Genomic DNA, 22,865 nt, shown 5'->3' on the forward strand with positions numbered 1-22,865 from the left:
TAACATCTTAAGTAGAAAAACAGTAGCTATTGAAGTTATGTTTTATTAAACTAAAGGTATAATCTTTGCCAGCAATGGAACTGCCTCCACATGGGTTTCAATAGCTTTGCTGCCAGACTGAAAGTGAAGAAAAAGGAAGCTTTTAAGGGAAGCTTTTAAAATTTCAAGGTGGATACTACTTCATTACTGCACACACAAAATAATAACCGAAAAGTACAGACAAACCAGATGTATATCACCCTTAACATAACAAAGTTCAAATTAAATATAACATTAAATATAATAATAATAATAAAAATGTGTACTTTTGTTTACATAACACTTAAAGAACAATGTGCGAATAGTTATTTACTGTTTGTATAATCAGCCCATATTCAGTTTCCTGTGAAATAGGCTGCTCAATATTGACATCGCTTAATTTTGAACAAAATGTGTATATTCCATTGTCACATCTTCTGGACTTTTCTTGTTGTGGGGGTGCTCTGGTTGAATATTTTCAACGATAGAGTTGACTCTAGGCTTGGGTTTGGATACCGTCTCCTCACAAACATTGTTTAGTGCCTGCACAATTATAGAATTATTTTTGTCTTACTAGTCTTGCACACAAATGCAAGTAGCTTTAACACATACAAACATGCGGTTTGATTTGGATCATCAATAGATTTACATTCTAAACCCTGATTTCTGAATACTTTTATATTAAATCTGATTAATAATCATTAAATAATCAATTTCGGACAGTAGCACTAAATTGAGAAATGCCTAATGCACTTCTTTTTTTTTTTTACCTAAAGGAATATTCCGGGTTCAATACAAGTTAACCTCAATCTACATAATTTGTGGCATAATGTTGATTACCACAAAAGTTTTTACTTGTCCCTCCTTTTCTTTAAAAAAAGCAAATATCGTGGTCACAGTGAGGCAGTTGGCACCAATTTCTGGAGGGTCTAAGGGCAGAAATGTGACACTTATAATTTTATAAATGTACTTAAATTAATTCTTCTGTTAAAACTTGTGTATTATTTGAGATGTAAATTTGTTTAAATCACAACTTTTACGGTTGTTTTAGGGTTTATGATGTTACGTCGTCATGACGACTAACTTTACACAGAAAAGGTTATTAAGCATTTTTATCACACTAAAATCATGTTAGCATGCATATTCTTTAAGTCTTGTGGCTATACTTTTGAAACAGTAATTATTTGAACATTTATGAAATGGTCCCATTCACTGCCATTGTAAATGCTTTACCGTAGCCCTGACATTTTTTTACACGTCAAAATGAATACAGTTACAATAAAATTATGCCACATATGCTGTCGACTGAGTTAACTTGTACTGCACCAGGAATGTTCCTTTAAGTGAAAATCTAAAATAAAAAAACATGAACATAAGGTCATGCATTGAGGTTATAAAAAGCTCTTTTGATTGACTACTGATCTTTTGATTGACCCCCCCGTGTCTGCTTGGACAAAGAAATCAACACTGATTATGTGTAAGATTACTGTTAAATCTATTTTCCAGTTAAACATGTTCATGATGCTGAAAGTCTTTTCTCACCTGTAACTTCTCCTGGATCTGAGTGCTCTGTATGGCAGGTTCCTGATCAGGGGGCAGTTTCTTCTAGGATTTGTGCATGTTTGTCATCCACCCCTGAGTATCTTCAATACACACTCTCACCTTGTCCATGTCCATTTAATACGGCAGTAACTGTCACTCTCAAGGACAGAATTTGTGAAATATGAACATACTTCAGTTATTAAAACACCAGTTTAAAACTACCACATTAGTAGGTTAAAACTTACTGTCACACATAACAGTACACTAAACACATAGCCTAGTAAAATTAGAGTACAGTGTATAGCTCTTGGGTAAAATTTTTCCACTCTTATACTCCTCCATAATGGCTCTGTATTTTGGCTTCTCAAACATTTCTTCTCAACATGGACTCCTGGTATTGGTCTTGCACAGGCAAACCCAGTTTCTGTGGAATAAGACAATGAGGGTTTAATATATAGTATACATGTTTGAAAGCATGAATGCTTCTGCTAGATTTGCAGTACACCACAGCCAATTAGTGCTCATTCAAAAGTGCAACTGAGGGATTTTGTTGTTACACAAATTAATCTTGCAGCCTTCATCCCAATCAATGCAAGCTGTTACAAGTCAATTAAAACTTTAACTGCGGTCTGACTTAAATCAAACAGAGCAAAATGAGAAAACACCTGGTTGGGGTGTACATTTTTCACATAGGTTGACTCTAGGATAAAATGTGTTTGTGTGCTCTTAAAAAGGATTTAAAAAAAAACTCACTTGGATTTCTGCCAGCTTGCTAAGGTACATCTGCTTATCTTGGTCTGCTCCCTCATCATACAGACAGTTCTCTGTGCCATTTAAAACTCAAAGAACATATGATGGTCCTGCAGAAAAAAGAAAATTTGCTTTCCACCAGCCAACAGATTTGTTGTCCATTCAATTTCAAATTACCAACAAACTCATATAAACAACCAACTGATTTAAATGAATGAGATTCTTTTTTCTTTCTTTCATTTATGCATGAATGGAATATAGCCTTTACATAATCACCAATCAGAAACAAGCTTCTGAAACATGAATATATGCATTATTTATGTAGTATTTAAAATAAACTAAATGAATACATTACTGCAAAGCTGTTAACAATCTACATCTATAACTAGGCATAGCAGTCCTCATGAACTGAACACATTATATTGTATGTAACTCTGGTAGGATCTAAAATCTCACCAAGAATCACATTTTTGCAAAAATAAAATAGTTACTCACCAGTTACCGGTAACTTGGGAAATAAAACATTAAAATGTTGTAAAACTGATTATTGTATGCAAGTAATGCAAGCAAAGACATACAACTTTTCTAAAGAAACCATTTGTTGCAACTTAATTAGTATTTTTGTCTTGTTTTCCAGTAAAAAAATAAAAATAAAAAATAATATATATACATTATATATACAGTGGGTACGGAAAGTATTCAGAACCCCTTAAATTTTTCACTCTTTGTTATATTGCAGCCATTTGCTAAAATAATTTAAGTTCATTTTTTTCCTCATTATTGTACACACAGCACCCCATATTGACAGAAAAACACAGAATTGTTGACATTTTTGCACATTTATTAAAAAAGAAAAACTGAAATATCACATGGTCCTAAGTATTCAGACCCTTTGCTGTGACACTCATATATTTAACTCAGGTGCTGTCCATTTCTTCTGATCATCCTTGAGATGGTTCTACACCTTCAATTGAGTCCAGCTGTGTTTGATTATACTGATTGGACTTGATTAGGAAAGCCACACACCTGTCTATATAAGACCTTACAGCTCACAGTGCATGTCAGAGCAAATGAGAATCATGAGGTCAAAGGAACTGCCAGAGACAGAATTGTGGCAAGGCACAGATCTGGCCAAGGTTACAAAAAAATTTCTGCTGCCCTTAAGGTTCATAAGAGCACAGTGGCCTTCATAATCCTTAAATGAAAGACGTTTGGGACGACCAGAACCCTTCCTAGAGCTGGCCGTCCAGCCAAACTGAGCTATCGGGGGAGAAGAGCCTTGGTGAGAGAGGTAAAGAAGAACCCAAAGATCACTGTGGCTGAGCTCCAGAGATGCAGTCGGGAGATGGGAGAAAGTTGTAGTAAGTCAACCATCACTGCAGCCATCCACCAGTCGGGGCTTTATGGCAGAGTGGCCCGACGGAAGCCTCTCCTCAGTGCAAGACACATGAAAGCCTGCATGGAGTTTGCTAAAAAACACCTGAAGGACTAAAAGATGGTGATAAATAAGATTCTCTGGTCTGATGAGACCAAGATAGAACTTTTTGGCCTTAATTCTAAGCGGTATGTGTGGAGAAAACCAGGCACTGCTCATCACCTGTCCATTACAGTCTCAACAGTGAAGCATGGTGGTGGCAGCATCATGCTGTGGGTGTGTTATTCAGCTGCAGGGACAGGATGACTGGTTGCAATCGAGGGAAAGATGAATGCGGCCAAGTATAGGGATATTCTGGACGAAAACCTTCTCCAGAGTGCTCTGGACCTCAGACTGGGCCGAAGGTTCACCTTCCAACAAGACAATGACCCTAAGCACACCGCTAAAATAAGGAAGGAGTGGCTTCACAACAACTCCGTGACTGTTCTTGAATGGCCCAGCCAGAGCCCTGACTTAGAGCCCTGAGCATCTCTGGAGAGACCTGAAAATGGCTGTCCACCAACGTTTACCATCCAACCTGACAGAACTGGAGAGGATCTGCAAGGAGGAATGGCAGAGGATACCCAAATCCAGATGTGAAAAACTTGTTGCATCTTTCCCAAAAAGACTCATGGCTGTATTAGATCAAAAGGGTGCTTCTACTAAATACTGAACAAAGGGTCTGAATACTTAGGACCATGTGATATTTCAGTTTTTCTTTTTTAATAAATGTGCAAAAATGTCAACAATTCTGTGTTTTTCTGTCAATATGGGGTGCTGTGTGTTCAATAATGAGGAAAAAAAAATGAACTTAAAATGATTTTAGCAAATGGCTGCAATATAACAAAGAGTGAAAAATGTAAGGGGGTCTGAATACTTTCCGTACCCACTGTATGTATATATATATATATATATATTTAAACAGGATAAATATACTTGACAAGAAAAATTGCATTTTGTCTTGTTTTCAAAGAAATCTAAATAAAAGAGGTTTACGATTTAAAATATATATATATATATATTTGCCAATGGGCTAAGAAAAATACACTTAACAAGTTACTAAACAAGATTATATTTCTTACCCCATTGGCAAAATGTGGTCAGATTTCATTGAAAACAAGACAATATATTACATAACATTTTGTTTGTCAAGTCAATATGTCTTGTTTTAAGAATAGTTAGATATTTTTACTGGAAAACAAGACAAAAATAATAATTAAGAGAAAGATTTAATGGCAGTGTAGGAAATATGTCATTAGAGGTTTATGTAGGATGTTTTTCTCCAGTACTCTGATGACACATGATATAATATTCATTCATTAAGCCAAATCAAAAATCCAGATGGATCGCCACGTTTTGAGACGGGCAGTTTAACTCGCTCTTCTTTTCGAGCCTAATCAACTCTGTGAAAAAATAACTTCATCATAGGCACAAAAATATATATATATATTTATTTTTTTTGTTTAAAAAATAATGCAAAATACAATGTCATGGCTGGTAAATTTTCTCAATTCAGCCACTATTTACAGGTGTTCAAAGCTACAAGGATGATACATTACATGAGCACTAAGAAACGACTGAATAGGGCCCGCCAGCTTGTGTCTGAAGTAATATACATTCTCCTCCACAGTATTTTTGGCATTGATTCACTCTTGGCAGACTTACTGTATAATTTTGCTCTGTGTAAAGGACAGAAAAACAAATTAATAAAGTGCCAGCTGGTAAGACAGACAAATACTGTATTTGAATAGCTTTCATATTTACAAAAATATCAGACTGCCTTTAATCATGTTTCTAGCTTGATTCATTGTCAATGTCCCAAAATGATTTTGATGCCAACAAAATATCTTTCACTACAGCCTATATTACGGTACATCATTTGAACCATCGTTTGACATTCATTGAAATGTTCTCATACAAAACACTTAAAACATCTGTTCCATGTGTATCCCCAGGAACTGAAATGCAATATTAAAATCAGCAGTACCTCTTGTTCTATGGGCTGAGTGCTATCCTTTGGCAACAGTTGGGTAAATGTTTCCTCAATGGGAAGTCCAATATGCTTGACCTTCATCTTAGCTTTTTTGGCATCAGGGGGTTGATTGTTTACGTCTCCATTCATCTGTGAAGAAAAGATTACTTTCATTAGCATAATGGTATGACAGATATCAAACTGACATAACATACGCATATTAAAGGGACAGTTCTCCCAAAAATCTCAATTATGTCATCTTACCAAACCCATTTGACTTTCTTTCTGTGGAACATAAAAGATGTTAGGCAGTGAGTCAAGTGTCAATCATTCTGCCAAAATTAAAGTATGGAAGTCAGTCATATGGGTTTGGAATGACATCATGGTGTGTAAATGACAAATTTACTTGTGGTGAACTCTTTAAGGTATTTTGCAATTCATGCATATGGTCATTTTTTATCCATACGCTGAATTTTGTGTACATATACAGTATAAACTAAATGGGTTGGACAAGCTGTAAGTGAGAGATGTAGCTCACTTACACTCAGTGTATCTCTATGATTCTGCTCTTTTTCAATGGGGGACACTGTGCTGTTGGAAGGTTTTCTTTGTCTATTGAGAACTGGTTTTGAACATTTGTCTTCTGTGTCTTGTCCTACAATCACAGTTCCAGGGAGCTGACAGTTAGATTTGTAAACATTCTACACAAAACCGTTTCAGCATTACGACAAGGTGCCAGTTGCCCACTGTCACCCTCATAGAAACCCATCAACCCAAACTAAATGCTATTCATCAAGTACTCATCAAACAGCATAAAGGAGACAATTTTCCATACACATCCCCAACACTCTTCAGTTCTTTTTTATTTTGTCACTAAAAGCTTGAATTGCCTATTGACATGTGCTCTTACAGACATGTTTTCTAAGATAAAATCAAAATATTATTAGACAATATCAGTCTGAGATTACATAAAGAGACTTGTGGTGAATTCTCCAAGAAGCTTGGAACATTCTATCTGCCAAAAACCAAGAAATTCTGTGTCCAGGTGTACCTAGGAGAATTGGGTCTATTTTAAAGGCAAAGGTGGTCACAACGAATATTGATTTAGCTTTTTTATGTTTACTGGATTTTGAATGACATTACGTGATAAATGAAAACTATTTATGCCATTATTTTTGAAGACATCCTCACTATGCAACATTTTTCACAAGTGCCAAAAACATTTGCACAGCATAAACATGATAAACATGTCATGAAAAACCTGACGTTCATTCATTAATGTCATCAGAGCAATCAGGTTTGTAAATCTCTTCATTTATTTCTGTGGATTCATCAGAGCTGACCCTCAGGACCATAGTGGCTGAGGTCACACTGACTAAACCACTGGCATTTACTTGGACTTTAACTTTCACTTATGCCTTATGTCCATTCTCTTGCGGTTGAATGATCTGCACTTTATATTCACCTAGATTTTTCCTCAAATCATACAAATGCACAAATAAGATTTCAGTTTCATCTCTATGCTGTAATGCAAACAAACATTGCTTTATTGATGCCAAGGAAAACCACTTGACTCTCAACAATATTTGCCTCATTAACGGGCAGAGATGCCGGATCTGAATAAAAAGCTTCCAGAACAAAAGGCTTGCTCTTGTAAAATGTGATCATTTTGGCAGACGAACATGGATGGTTCCCGACAAATATCTCCTGACAACTGGACGAATAACTAGAGGCACATCAGTATGTGAGCCACACAGCCTGTGCAAGCAGATGTGTTTTGTCATTCTAATTAACATCCTAAAAACACAGCAACACATTTGACCATGTCTGGCTCTGATATAGTCAGAATATACTGTAAGCTAGTTGACAGACTTATGAATTGTGTCATCTGATTAAATAGTCCACCAAAGAGAGATGGGAAATGGGATAGCATCAGCTTAACACAAAGTATAATCAGGACATTACTAATGTAAAAAACAGCACCATCACTATTTCAAAAAAGTCATTTTTGATCAAATCGAGACAGGCCCCATATCCAGCAGCCGTCACTCCAACATTTTTCTTTGAGCTATCATGCTAATTTGCTAATTTAGTACTAGAAAATATGTTATATCAAACACAGCTGAAAGCTATTTGGTTTGTTAACTGAAGCTTAACATTGTCTTTCTGTTTGTTTTTGAGTTACCACACAATATGCAATAGACTGGCATATGTTACGGTCAATATTAGGTCAAAAGTGGTAAAAAAAAAAGAAACAGATTTCTCTAGAAACTCTTCAGTCAATCATTGTTTTGAGGAATGAAGGCTATACAATGCTTGAAATTAGCAAAAAACTGAAGATTTCATACAAAGGTGTACACTACAGCCTTCAAAGTCAAAGGACAACTGGCTCTAACAAGGACATCAGTCTTTTTTTTTTTTTTTTGAGAAATAGACACCTCACATGTCCTCAGCTGACAGCTTCATTGAATTCTACCCGCTCAACACCAGTTTCATGAACAGCAGTAAAGAGAAGACTCAGGGGTGCAGGCCTTATGGGAAGAATTGCAAAGAAAGAGACAATTTTGAAACAGAAAAACAAAAAGAAAACGTTAGAGTGGGCAAAGATTCACTGCCAATGGCCACTGCCTTCTCAGCATTTAATGTAGTGCTCACATCGCTTTTGAAGAACTTGTTAATCTGGGCCTTCACAGCAGTTATCCGGGTAGCTCCCCCAAATTTCCACTACACTGATGTCTTGAAGCTTCACATGAGCTTGTTCTAGAGCTGCTACCAAAAGAACTGTCACTCTCTCAATTAGGTCAGCACACAGCTCCTCAAATGTATCCCTTTAGGAGAATTGGGAAGGCATTTACATATGACTTCATCCCTTGTTGATCATCAAAGTTCATTATCGCATCTTACTCAAATAGTTTAAATACATCTTGGACTGCAATGTGCCTGCACTGACATGCATTTAGCTGTAAATAATCCAGTGTGTTGTTCTTAACATTCCTGAACTATACAGCACTGGCTAGATGATGAAGGAAAGCTGATTAAATGTGGCAGGCATAGAATTACTTAGATGCCCAATTAAGATATACAAAACAGAAGTGTGGGTCTCTTCAATTATATTCTTTGATTACAGAGTTAAGTAAACCACATGCTCCCTTAAGACTTTGACAGACTACCTATTATTTGACAGAATACAAGCCTGGGTTGCTGTGGTATCACTGTTGCTGACAAGACACTCCCAAAACTCCATGAATCTTAAATACTTTATCAATTATTGGGTTATTTATTACCATGGTTTGAAATTAACGCCCACCAAATGCAGGTATTTCATTCACAATTTCGATAGATTTTGCTCATCTACCCATCACTACGGCAGGCGACCTGTAAGAAGTCTTGGAGTGACATATGAGAAGAAATGTCATTAGCCACAAAAACGTGCATTTAAAGGGTTAGTTCACCCAAAAATGAAACTGTACTCATCATTTACTCACCCTCATGACATCTAAGATGTGTATGACTTTCTTTCTTCTGCAGAACACAAATAAAGCTTTTTTTGAAGAATATCTCAGCTCTGTAGGTTCAAACAATGCAAGTGAATGGTGGCTAGACCTTTGAAGCTCCAAAAAGCAGAAAAAGGCATCAATAATGTAATCCATAAGACTCCAGAGGATTCATTAATGTCATCTGAAGTGATAAAATCGGTTTTGTGTGAGAAATACGAAAATGTAACTCAAAATGTTTTCATTGTCTCATTATCACAATGTCTCCATTGTGATAATGATTATTTTATAGCCACCTTTTTCCTAAATGCAGATGTTGGGGTTAGCTGTCCTTTTCTGCATATCGTGACACCTTTTTGTGGTCCGTTCTGCATAATGCGGTGGCTCATTTTTGCTTATAGCAGCCAATTCGTCACGTTTCCCAGCCGACCCAACAGCCCGCTCGGTTCTCCCGATGGCCAGTCTGCCCCCTGATTGGCCCCAAAGTGCGTCGGCCCACCGGGAAAATGCCCGGTATGCCACATTACCACTCCAGCCCTGATGTCTAGAGATTGCAATGGCAAGATGTACAGTGAAAAAGGAGTCATATTTTGGTCTGTTCTCACCCACAATTGACTGGATCACTTTAGAGGACATTGATTAAACCACTGGAGTCGTATGTATTACTTTTATGCTGCCTTTATCTCCTTTTTGGAGCTTCAAAGGCCTGGTCACCATTCACTTTTAAAAATCTTTGTTTGTGTTTTACAGGAAAAAAATCAGAGATGCCAAGAGAGTGAGTAAATGTTAAGTTAATTTCATGCCTGTATTATTACATAATAGTTGCTTTATGACTTTATATCAATAATGTAAATTCTCATTATTTACTATTACCATGTCATTCCAAATCTCTATGCTTTTTTTTTTTTAATATAATCCATTACATAGTTTTGCGTGATGAACATGCCATTTTTGTAGTCCATACAACTTTTTAGGTCCACTCAAAATCTTTGGCAGGGGGTTAATAGTGAATTATGGTTCATATTTCATCTGGTCCTCACACGAGACTTCAGAAGATTTGAAATATAGCACATGAGTTATATGGACAACTTTTATGGTGTTTTCTGGAGCTTAACAAATGTGGTCACTATGATTTGTCATTGTATGGAAAAGAGCTGCGTAAAGATTTTTCAAAACGTCTCCTTTTCTGTTAAAAAAAAACAAACATAATTTTGGTTTAGAAAAACATGAAGGTGAGTAAATTATGACAAATTAAACTTTTGGTTGAAATATTACTTCAAAAGCAAGCAAGTTCTCAACTCCTTTTGATCATCAACAAATTGGTTTGAATGAGGCAACATATTAGTATCTTGAAGCTGTACCTATTAATTTTCCCAGAGACATCCTTTTCACCCAAAGCACTCAATGTTAAGGGGAATGTCAGTGGAGTTGCTGCTCATCAAGTTTTTGAGATTCTCACACTCCTGTGTCAGTCTCAGTAAAGCTCGAATCTTGGACTTTACATCCAACTTGTACCGGGACTTAAATTCAGCACAGAAGTATTCTACCAGCCTCTGATCAAAGTCTCTTCCTTCCAAGTAAGGATCAAAGGCAGCAGACAGTACCTGCAAAGTACAGAGCATGCATTGATGTGTCTGGAATTGCAAACCTGGGGATCTACAGATGCATCTGATTTACTTTGAGATGGCTTATCTTCAGTTTCCTTTTGTTGAAAGCACAAACAGAGACCTGGAGCTGAGCGACCCGTGTCCACAAACACCACTATCTTTGGATTCTCATCGGTGCCTGGGAGATCTTGCTTGTATATGCCATAGTTTAATGACACTGGGATGATAAATAATACAGAACTGTCAACATTGCTTTGGATGTTGACAAGGTACTGTTATTGGCGGTATTGTCATTCATTAGTTTCAGGCCGTTCAAGTCGGAAATTTTGGCAGCATCCAGTACATACCTCCTTTCAGAATAAGTGAAGAATGAGGGGATCTATGCATCGGATTGGTAGCTTGCACATTTCTGTTGTACAATGAAGATAAAATAGGCCTGATCCAGATTTACTGCTGTCTTGAACAGAGAAGAGAACCTTTCTCAAAAATATCATGATGACAGGCCTATTATTATTAGACTATTATCAGAATAAATGTTTGTTTTATTAGGGAAAGGGTAGCACATTTCTAAGGAAATTAAAGCTTCTATCTCTAGTGCATGCCTCTGGTATACATTAAATATCAAATAAGGAAAGACAGTAGTTGCTGCATTCAGTGTTGCTATTTAATATTCCAGGAAACTTACAGAGATGGCACACTCCACCACTTTCTTCTGTAGACTGGCTTCTGCAATGTATTTCATTTTGGTCAACATCACAGCCTTGATCTGCTCAATGCTGAACCAGTGCTCTTTGTTGAGGTACCTGACCTATTCATGACATTAAATTAATAGATCATCATTTATTCACCTTCATGCCATCATGTGTATGACTTTCTTTCCTCTGCAGAACACAATTAAAGATATTTAGAAAAATATCTCAGCTCTACAGGTCCATGTACAATGTACAATGTAGCCAGCACTTTGAAACTCTAAAAAGCACATAAAGGCAGCATAGAAGTAATCCATATGACCCCAGTGGTTAAATCCATGTCTTCAGAAGCGATATGATAGGTATGGGTGAGAAACAGATCAATATTTAAGTCTTCATTTTTCCTATAAATTCTCCTCCCTGCCCAGTAGGTGGTGATATGCACAAATAATGTGAATTGCCAAAAACAAAATAAGAATAAGGAAGTGACATTGAAAGTGGATATTTATGGTAAAAACTTTTTACTTTTGGTCACTCTCCAATGGGCATCTTTGAGGGGAATCAGTTCACGCTGCCTCTCGCATGACGTAAGTGTGCTGACAGGTTCAAATGAAAGCAAAACCAGTGAAGCTTATAAACAGTTGTAACGGGGTAAAAAGGAAAAGGAGAAGGTGAGAACAGGATGAAGCATCAACCTAATATTTAATTAAACAAAAAAAAACACAAACATAAACACATAAATGGCAGCTGCCTGTAGCTCTCTCTCTCCCGAAGGGCTGCCTCCGGTGGCCTTTAAATCTCTTGTCGGCTTGATTAGCCTGATTAGAGGCCGGGCGTGCGTCATCACGGCCTGGCCCCGCCCTCCTCCTTGCCATACTCCTCGCTCCTTTCCTTCAGGCCAGGGAGCCCGGCATGATGTACAACCCACCTTCAATTTAAATAGTATAAAGTAAGTGCATTTTTGTACACATCTCATTTGCTATCATTACATATCAGTATTATATTGGCCAGCTGACATTCTGCACTTTAGATATAGGCCATTAAAAACCCAATTTCGGTTGGCAACTAGCCCCATCTCCTTATTGGACAAATAAACAAAATGTTTACCTTGACTCCAACCTTCCCATCACTTAATGGTACCAGGTCATATGGTAAACTGTCCCTATTGGCTTGCATGACTGTGATTGGTTATCCACACTGAAAAAAAGAGATGCTACGTCAAACGTGCACGTTCACTGTTACTTGTATTGTCATCCCATTTAAGATCAGAAGTGTTTGCATATATTTTCAAAGGCCTACCTGGTTTCCTGCAGCATTTTCAATGGCCCTGTTCTTTGAACCAAATGATACAACTGATCTAAAAAGAAATGTTCAGAGATATAAAATATAAGTTCTAAAGAACCCAAACAGCCCTAAACTTCTTGTGTTATTTAATGGCAAGCAACATAAACAGCACTAAATGTAGAGATGCCAACTATTTCAGGTCATTGGAGGGCTGAGGAACGGTAGGAGGAACCATAACTTAAAGGGATATTTCACTCAAAATTTAAAAATCCCACGTTGTTCAATGGGAAATGTTACACAGAATGTAATTCTCAGTCACCATTGACATTCACTGGATTTTTTTTTTCACCATACAGTGAAAGTGAATGTAGACTGAGTCTGCCATTTGATTCGTTTTAAGTTATAAAGATATGGAACAACATGGTAGTGAGTAAATGATGACAGAATTTAAATTTTTGAGTGACTTATTCCTTAAAATACAGATAAAAAAGAATTAAAAGAGCAACCATGCCATGTGGGTTACGTTTTTGCTATTTTCGTTTAAAAAAATACAAAGATAATAAATAAACATCCATTACATATCAAGTAGACATAAAAGTCCTTATGTGTGATTGAGACTATAGGCGGATAACACATCATGTGGAGAACGTCATGAATGAAATTGACAACTGACAACCTGTTTGCGTCTGATACATTAAAATGACATGCCATGCAAGCTTTATTAATTTGCAAACAATCACAGCTTTCACTTACAGCATGCATCTGTCTGTGAATTCATTGGATATGGTCTCAATGTCTCCGCTCATATTGTAATTCTGAAATCCCACATCAAAGCCCACGACAGCCATCCCGGAAGCTCTTCTCATCCATAAGCCAAAATGGGCTTCAGACTGAGATCAGATAAACAATCCTTTGCTAACAAGGGCATAGCAGCCGTGGGGACGTGGGAGACACTCTTTAAAATGGTGATTTTTGTACCACTCACTTTTCCATGTTAAACCCATTCCAAGTCCTTGTACTGTATAGAAATGGTGGATTTGTAGACAGTATTCTTTGCGTTTTGTTACTTTGGGCTGATTGAGCAACCATCCAGCCAATCACAGGTGAGTTTCATGAGTCGAAACAACCTTTACGTAATAGGCCATCAGTCAGACAGTCTACTATCAGTAAACAGTCAGTCTGATCACCACTGCTCCATTCATTTCTACAATTGGAGTTTATATCAGCGCATGAGTCTTCATTAAGTTACGATTTTTACATTATGTTTGAGAGGTAATAGTTCCAAAAAAAATAAAAATTCTCTCTTCAATAATTTTGTATTTCTCTCTTCAATTTTTTTTTTCTCTTCACAAAAATGCATGCGGTACCAACCTTGGCCACCAGGTGACACTATCAGTAAGCAGACTGTCTAATCAACAGCTCCATTCATTTCTACAAAGTTGCATTCAACAATGCTCATTTAGCATGCTTTTTAAGAGGCATTGATGTTGATCTAAATTAATCATCTAGAAATGAGGAACACACAAAGGAGAGTTATTCATTGGCATATCGTTAATGATAGGTGGCATTACGTGAAATGCAATGCAGAAAAAAAAACTGAACAATCCTTCTTCAAGCATATTGTAGGCTAAGTGCAGCTTATATCAGTGCACGAGTCTTCATTAAGTTATGCCTTTTACATTATGTTTGTGAGGTAATAGTTATTTTTGCAAATTTAAGCAGAATACTAGATCTGTGTTAAATATGTATAGCTATTTTTTACTTCAGCTCTTGCTTTTACCTCTATGTTGGTGTGCATTCGAACAATTAGGCAAGTCAATAGATTTGTAGACACGCTTTTTTTATACATGAAAATGTACAGACGTTATTGAAACTAATTATAATTATTATAAGACTATTAATGTTGTGTTTTGATAAAAGTCATGCTCAGCAGCTCACAAACTGTAGGGAAATGTTCGATTTGCTCTGTTCTTATAATGCTTGAAACCTCTACTAAAGTTTCTTTGTAGGTCTTTGTAGACATAACATTTTTAAAGGGCACCTATTATGAACCTTTTCACAAGATGTAATTTAAATCTTTGGTGTCCACAGAATGTGTCTGTGAAGTTTCAGCTCAAAATACCCTACAGATAATTTATTATACCATGTTGATAATGCACATTTTTGAGTGGGGAAAAATTATTTGCTGTTTTTGTGTATGTGTCTTTAAATGCAAATGAGCTGGTGCTCCCCGCCCCGTATCCAGAATAGGGCGGAGTTTTGACATCTCTGCTTCGGATAACCAGACATCATAAGCAATATGACTGACAGCAAATATAGTGGTGTTCAGCCCTATATGTTTGAACCGGAGCCAGACACTGATGAGGGAGAGAAAGTAACAACTTTGAGAATGAACCAGGAAGTTTCCAAATGGTTATTCGATACATTTATTTATTTGTTGTAAAGTTTTTCAGCAGTTTTGCAATGATGGATGAGCAACACACGCACACACAAATACTGTTACAACGTTCGTTATAACGAAACAACACACACAATCAAACATGTCCGTCTGCAGTGTTGTCAACAGTCGTGGGCAGAGGCTGTACAAAGTGACGTCACTTTGTACAGAATCAGCAAATGTATCATTATAGGGTGGTTGTGTATACACACTGCCAACACACATTTACGTTCAAACACTATGTAAAAGTGAATTTTGCATAAATATCCCCTTTAAGGATTAAAATGTTCTTTTGATCGTTGATTCAGTGACTAACTCATTTCACACAAGACTCTCATTTGTCAGCACCTTCTGGCATCACCAGATATGGTCACTGAATCATTAAATGCATCTGAATGTATTTTGGTGAACGTAGTCAAAACACTCGAGCCACATGGAAACATTTAAATCCCACAATGCACAAGCACAGTGTAAAAAATATAATTGTGCACATGCACAATTGTCATTATCGCAATTGATTTAATAATTTATTCAGGACCAGCTTGTGCTCAGACTTTTATTGTCATGAAACAGAAGCAAGTGTTCCACATGATGCCCTTTATCTTTGCAGCTAATTTTGCAAACTTTTGCAATTACTTTACAATACTTAAATCTTTAAAATACTACAAATATTAAAAGTAAATAACACATATATATTAATATAAAAAGGCCCAGCATAGGTTGTAATTCCTTCGCCAGCTGAGGAAGTTCATCCTGCCAGGCGCTCCTGATCCAGTTCTACTCAGCAGACATTGAGATTGTCCTCAGCACTTCAATAACTGTCTGGTTTGGTTCAGCTACAAAATCAGACATCAGAAGACTACAAAGGACAGTTCGGTTTGCTGAGAGGATTATTGGTTGATTTTTGGTTGATTCTGTTTTTGTATTGTTGTGCACTAGAAGCACCTGTCACCGAGACAAATTCCTTGTAAGCATACTTGACAATAAAGCTGATTCTGATAAAATCCATATCATACTTATATATTAATTCATATATTAATATATTAATACTGCACTGCAAATGTAAAGTCTGTGCGAGCGCCTACTGACAGCTGCCCCCATTTTAAAATGACTGCTACGCCCCTGCTTCCAATATATTGGATACTATTGCGTCTGTGTGTATCAGTCCATGCATGCAGTCTATGTAATCCAGAGCGCGCGAACCATATACATATTTTGAGCAAACTTTCCAGAAACTACTGACCCATCATCATTTGCGCTGCAGCGATGCCCGGCTAATGGCGTTGTGGTTTCTAGAGCTTTTGGAACAACCTACTACAGCGTCCTTTGTGTTGCTCTGGTAACCATTGAGGCTCTGTCGGTTGGGTTTATTATTGTTTCGGCGGTACAAAAATGTTCTTCCACATAGTAATTCATCAATTTAGTGTCGCGACGTCGGATATTTTGACGATTGTTTACGCACGAAAAACGACTTCATTGTGGTGGTCCACGTGTATGTATCACAAATTACTGCCTCGGTTTTGAAAAGGTATTAGAAACGTGTTTTTACGTGACCAGCATTCACAGACACCAAACAGGCTTCTCAAATCAACTTAGAAAGGTTATAAAACATGATATAATATGTTAATTATTATTTTCGTTTGGGATTGAAAGCATGGAACTTTATATAAACATTAGTGTAATTTCGCCTATATAAACATTAGTGTAACACGCCTATGTTAATGTAAAAAAAACAAAAATATTAACACTTGTTACTAGTAGCGACAATAAGGGGTCGTTCACACCGAATGTGTCCCTGCGTGAAAAAGCTAGACGCAGCGCCACGAAACATAACGCTGGTGTCTTGAGACACATTTTAACAGTTGAATGATTACTTTGATTGTCATGGCGTCTGAAAAGATGCGCTTAAAAACAACGAGACGCGGCGCAACGACCAAAGACGTCCGTGTTGCGCACGCGGACGGACGCAATATGTCTTGGGTGTGAACATCCCCAAACGCGGCTCCTGTAGTAGTTAGTGAGGTGACCACTAGAAGGCGCAGCTGAGAAGCGTGTTCAACAGGAAATGTCCCTGCAAAACAAAGCTCTGTAATGATCCGCTACCACACGCACAGTAGCGAGTGTTGGATAAAGGATCAGTGCAAACACTCCGCTCACAGACAGCAGCACAATTACAGCGATCTGACTGACGTGTGCGTTATTCGCGCTTCTTCTTATTATGCTTCCCATAAACTCTCGTTACGGATGCTGTGTTTTCAACTGTTTCTTGCTGTTGTCGCTTGGTAAGTATTTCTCTACTCTAATATCTACAGGAAGTTTTGATGCTGGTGTCTTAGATGGAGAGAGACTAAACATTTTTGGAAAACTAAACATTTCAACTTTTGAAATTAAGAACGGTTTTTAGTAGTGAGCAGGGTGTTAACATATTTTTCAAAAAACGGTACAAATGACACTTTCTTAATTCAAGTTTAGCAGTTTTGCTGCGCTTCATATAGCACAAGTTATGGATGTTTAATATGTATCTTAAATTAATTACTACAGCTGGATATGACAATTCCATGAATCAGATTTTACAATATTTGTAGCAAGTAGGATTTTAAACTAAGCTGTCCGGTAGACAGAAAGACTGTTCACTGGCTACTGTTAAAAAATCTTAAATTACTGCCACGTATGTAGATATATGAAAATCTGGATTTACCTACGTAATACTGTGTCTCAAGAGTGAGGTGCCTGTCTGTCAGCATTTATGGGCATCATTGATATGAGTGGCTGTGCCTCAAAATGTAGTTGAGCTGCCTACCTAGACAGCATTTTTGGCCATCATTGTAATTGGCAGTCTCAAATATTCTGTGCTGCCTATCTAGACATAATTTTTGGCATCATAGGTGTTATTGGCTATGTCTATAAACATTGTTATGCTTTCGACGTAGGCAGCATTTTTTGGGCAGCATGGCAATTTGCGATTGTCAGTCTCAAATCTTCTGTGCTGCCTAACTGGACATAATTTAGGGCCCTCAACCCCCATAGGTGTGATTGGCTGTTTCTCAAACCAAATGAGCTGCCTACCTAGACAGCATTTTTAAACATCATAGGTGTGATTGGCCATGTCTCATAACTGGAAAGATATTTGAGCTGCCTTCCTAGGCAGCATTTTTGGCCATCAGATGTTATTTGCTGTGTCTCAAACCCTAGTTGATCTGCCTATGTAGACAGCATTTTTGTGCATCATGGGTGTGATTGGCTGGGTCTCAAAACATAGTTTAGCTGCCTACCTAGACAACATTTTTTAGCATCTTTGGTGTGATTGGCTAAAAACCTGGAAACTTGTTGAGCTGCCTACCTAAACAGCATTGTGGGACATCATGGGTATTATTGGCTGTCTTAATACCTAGTTGAGCTGTCTACAGTATTTTTGGCCATCATAGGTGTGATTGTCTCAAAACCTAGCTAGAATATATAGTATCATATACAGACTGATGTAGTTGTCTGAAGCACAACAGTTTGGAGTAGAATTTGTTTTCTGTTGATGTGTGCAGCAAGTCCAAGGCATTTGTAAAATAAGACTTGGGATAGTTCACCCAAAAAAGAAAAATATGTTGTAATTTACTCACCCTTATGCCATTCCAAACCCAAAAAGATGCAATGATAGTGAATGGTGACTGAGACTGTCAGTCCCTAACATTGTGCCTAACATCTTATTTTGTGTTCCATAGAAACAAGAAAGTCATTCAGATTGGGAACAAATACATTTTTTGGTGAAATAATGCTGACCTTTAAATTAAGATATCCTCCTCTTTTCCAGCAAAGTAGCATTGAACATGTTTAGAGCACAAATGCAGTTATAGAACAGTATTGATTAATGTCTAATACCGGCAGTAAAATAAGTATTTGTATATGTATAATGGGTTCTAAATAAGTCATGAGGCAAGCACAAAACCACCTGATTGCATAAATTGTGTGTTTCTGATGCAGTGGAATGTCAGGCTGGGTTAAGCATTATATACCTGCATGCCAGTCACATAAATACTGTTGTGGTTTTCAGGTTCAGCCCCTTACCCATTTGTTTTGTAAAGAGCATGTGGAACCTACTAACTTGTGTGTAGCCTACAGCTAACCCACAATCAAGTTATGCACTGGATTTGTTAATAAATATTATCAGTGGCCATTATTTTGTCTCAGTTTCACTGCTGATGCATTTTGACACATCTCAAGGTGCCCCATTTTGTTTTAGGAACTAGATAAAGGAATATTCCAGTTTAATCGACAGCATTAATGGCATAATGTTGATTTCCACAAAAATGTATTTGTTTAAATAAACGTCCCTCCTTTTCTTTAAAAAAAAAAAAAAGAAGAAAAAAAGAATCTGTGTGACAGTGAGCCACTTACGATGGAAGTTAAGGGGGCCAATCTGTAAATGTTAAAATACTCATTGTTTCAAAAGTATAGCCACAAGATGTAAACTATGTGTGTTAACATGAATTTAGTGTGATAAAATCGCTTGATAACCTTTTCTTTGTAGAGTTTTATCCAGTTTTACAGCTTTGTGTCCATGACGGCATAAACAACTATACAGCTTGAACCCTAAATATTCATTTAAAACCATTTAATTCTGAGAAGAATTAGCCCCTACCAAGTTACTAATACAGAATAATATGTATTCCTAATTTCCTAACATTGCTGACAGTTATCAGAAAATTACTGGAGGTACTAACCTACTTTCAGTGGCATCAACACCTTACTGTAAAAATTCTGTAAGTTAGAAATCACTTCTTTTTTCCCTGTAAGGGAATTTCTGTGCTTTTGAAGATATATATATATATATATATATGTCAAGATCAGCTCTGCCCTACTGTATTATTCATGATGAGCAGAATAAGACATACTTTAAGAGACAACAGTATCATTTTCTGTGTACCTGGAGGCAAAAGAATGATCATAGGGCAGTGCAGTTGTGCAGTAAGACACAGATAATAAAGGGGGCATTTAAAATCCAAAAGTTTTGTTTTTGTTTAGTTGAAGAGGTAGCGCCAAGAAAAATCAAAATCAAGGTTTTGTCAAACCTTCCTTTCAAACCTTGCACACTAATGCTTTTCTGTTCCCTTTTAGTTATTCTGAGGCTGTTGTGAGGAGACTGTTTAAGCAAGCAGTTTTAAAATATAAAAGTTTTGTTTACTCCTGACAGTTAAAAGATAAACACACCATAGCACAGTGTCTGAAAAAGTGACTGTCAAATACGTATCTAAAGTTTTGCTGAAAGTGCGGTAATGGCACAAAATCACCTTGGCTGTGTGAATTCTTGAGCTCTGTTCTGCTTATCAGAGAGAGGCAGTCTTAGGATTTGGCTTGGGATTGAAAGCCATGGGAGGTGGAGACAACCTAGGCATTTATGATGAGCAGAGGAATACTAATGCATGCGTGTTTTCTCTTCCAACTTACTAACATGCACTTTTAGGACAGTATATTTACTTTAATTCCCAGAAGTATTAAATACTATGTTTTTTCATTTGTTTGACAGAAGGTCCTGCACATTTTGGCATTGAGTGATTCCAGAGTCTTTCTAACAAGTCTGTCCACTCTGTCATCTTTGGAATGCTCTTGGGAGGCTATTTCCAGTCATGACAGTGCAGCGCCTATTTACTTGAATGGTTGAGACTGAAATTTCAAAAACGGTTGATCAAGATTATGATCAAAGTACACATTTAAAATCAGCGATACAATTTGATAATATTGGAATCATAAATTGTGCTTCTTTACCTCATATTACACTAAAACACACATTTTTCCCAGCTTGTATAGCTAATGCACATGCGCGTTAGCAAGTTGATTGACGGGTTCATAATGAGATTGTGGCTGTCTAAGCTCCAAAAGCACCATAAAAGTCTTCCGTAACACTCGTGCCTTATATTTAATTTCTGAAGTTATGCAATAGTGTTGTGTGAGGATCAGACTGAAATTTTACTGTTAATTCTCCTTTTTACCCATATGAAACTTGAGTGCACCACGCAAGAACATCTTTTTTCACATACACTACTGTAGGTGCAGCTGTGAGCACACCTGACACCACATAAATGGCATGAGAAGATGAGAGCTGTAGGTGCAGGACACCCTGCGGTGCCAGGCGAAAGTTTACCCTAGGTTAAATGGGTGAAACAAGCCAGGAGAAAAGGCAGAGGAAAATAAATTACACACATTGGTTGTTGAGAGTGTATTGTCACATTTATGTTGAATGTGTGAAAGTGAATGAGATTTCACAACGGGACAGTCTTCCGTGCATCCCTTACAATACTTAGGTGGGCGCGCCCCACACTTTGAGAACCACTGCCCTAAACCAACACCTAAACTTGACCAATAGTGTCCTAAAAGCAAATGCGACATGAAAAGGACATTTTCTGAATCAACCACATCATTTCGTGTCTCTTCTACGACACTTTCTTCTCGCATGTCAGCTTGCATGCTTGCGAGCCTCGGTCTTCCGTGTCCACAGTCCAACACACTATCCAGCGGAAGCTAATCACGTTGAAATAAGTGTGGAAATATAGGCTGTAAAAAAAAACCTTCAAATGTATTGTTTTTTTAAATTATGCTTTAGAGTAAAAGTATTTGGAAATCATAACATAGCAGTGTGTGAGTAATAGAGCAAAAAATTATTTTTCTTAAAGTCATAATCAACTATTGTACTCATGATTTGTGTAAAAGAGAATAAAACATACAGTCGTTGTAGTGCCTCTAGTGTTAACTTTACCATAAAACTGTGGCGAAAAGCAGAATGTGACATGTAAAACTCTTTGTAACTACTTTGCAAAAATGTAGTTACAGTAGCGTTCTTTCTATGAGACTAGATTGAGTAATCGTTACGTATATCGCTTAACATCACTAATAATAACGTTTCAGACTGTTCATGATGTTGTTGAACTGCTCTTTCATCAAGATCTGTTGAGCAATCAATATTTGTCTATTTAGAAAACAGAAGATGTGTCATATACATTAAACAACGTGCTTTTGATGTGATTATCAGGTCTGCAAATCTCAGCTAAGCCTTTTTTGACAGCTGCTTCTCTTGCCATTTTATTTATTATTTTATTTTTTTTCCCAATTATCCCTCCACTTTCAAAATGAGATTGGGAAGTGATGTAAAAATGAGGAGAGGGTACTAGATTCAAGAAATATGTAATGCTCCTATACATCAATGATAAATTGGCTGTTTTAAAAAGGGATCCACTCATTTAGAAAAAAATGCTACAAGAAAATATTTCAAGTTAATTATCAGCATTCATTTGAAGTAGCTCACTGGTTTACTCTGGTTTTTAGACAGAATTTGTTGTGTAGTACTCCCACTGTTAATCATGTTCCTAATTATCATCACAGCAGGGCCTGGTACTCATAGGGAATCATACAGAAATTAATAAACACTGACTGAATCCAAAGGTAGTGAACAGTATTATTAACATTTAATGACAAGGAACACTAGTTAAGTGGCTACAGTTTGATTGTCTTTGATGACCAATGCATGTCATTAATATAATTCATTTGGACAAGCTTTGGGGTTTCAAATTTCAGTGATTCTTACTCTTAAGATGTTTCACAAAAACATTTGTCATAAGATGGTTATTTATAACTGCAGCTTTAGTGTGTCAATGGGAAAAAAACATTTTAGACTT

General features: G+C 37.0%; 1 protein-coding gene and 1 pseudogene across 1 annotated transcript in view; one reads left to right on the forward strand and one right to left on the reverse strand.

The window, feature by feature from the left end:
• Positions 1–414: 414 nt before the first annotated feature.
• LOC127632002 (heat shock protein 105 kDa-like) lies at positions 415–13,618 on the reverse strand (annotated as a pseudogene).
• A 3,655-nt stretch (positions 13,619–17,273) lies between these two features.
• Positions 17,274–22,865, forward strand: part of LOC127631857 (beta-1,3-glucosyltransferase-like) — an 87,475-nt gene continuing 81,883 nt past the window's right edge. Inside the window, exon 1 of the mRNA XM_052110235.1 lies at positions 17,274–17,489. Coding sequence (XP_051966195.1) covers positions 17,426–17,489 — 64 coding nt within the window. The 5' untranslated portion in view covers positions 17,274–17,425. The remainder of the gene's footprint in view (positions 17,490–22,865) is intronic.

The sequence above is a fragment of the Xyrauchen texanus genome, chromosome 38, assembly GCF_025860055.1.
Source record: "Xyrauchen texanus isolate HMW12.3.18 chromosome 38, RBS_HiC_50CHRs, whole genome shotgun sequence".
Taxonomy (NCBI): domain Eukaryota; kingdom Metazoa; phylum Chordata; class Actinopteri; order Cypriniformes; family Catostomidae; genus Xyrauchen; species Xyrauchen texanus.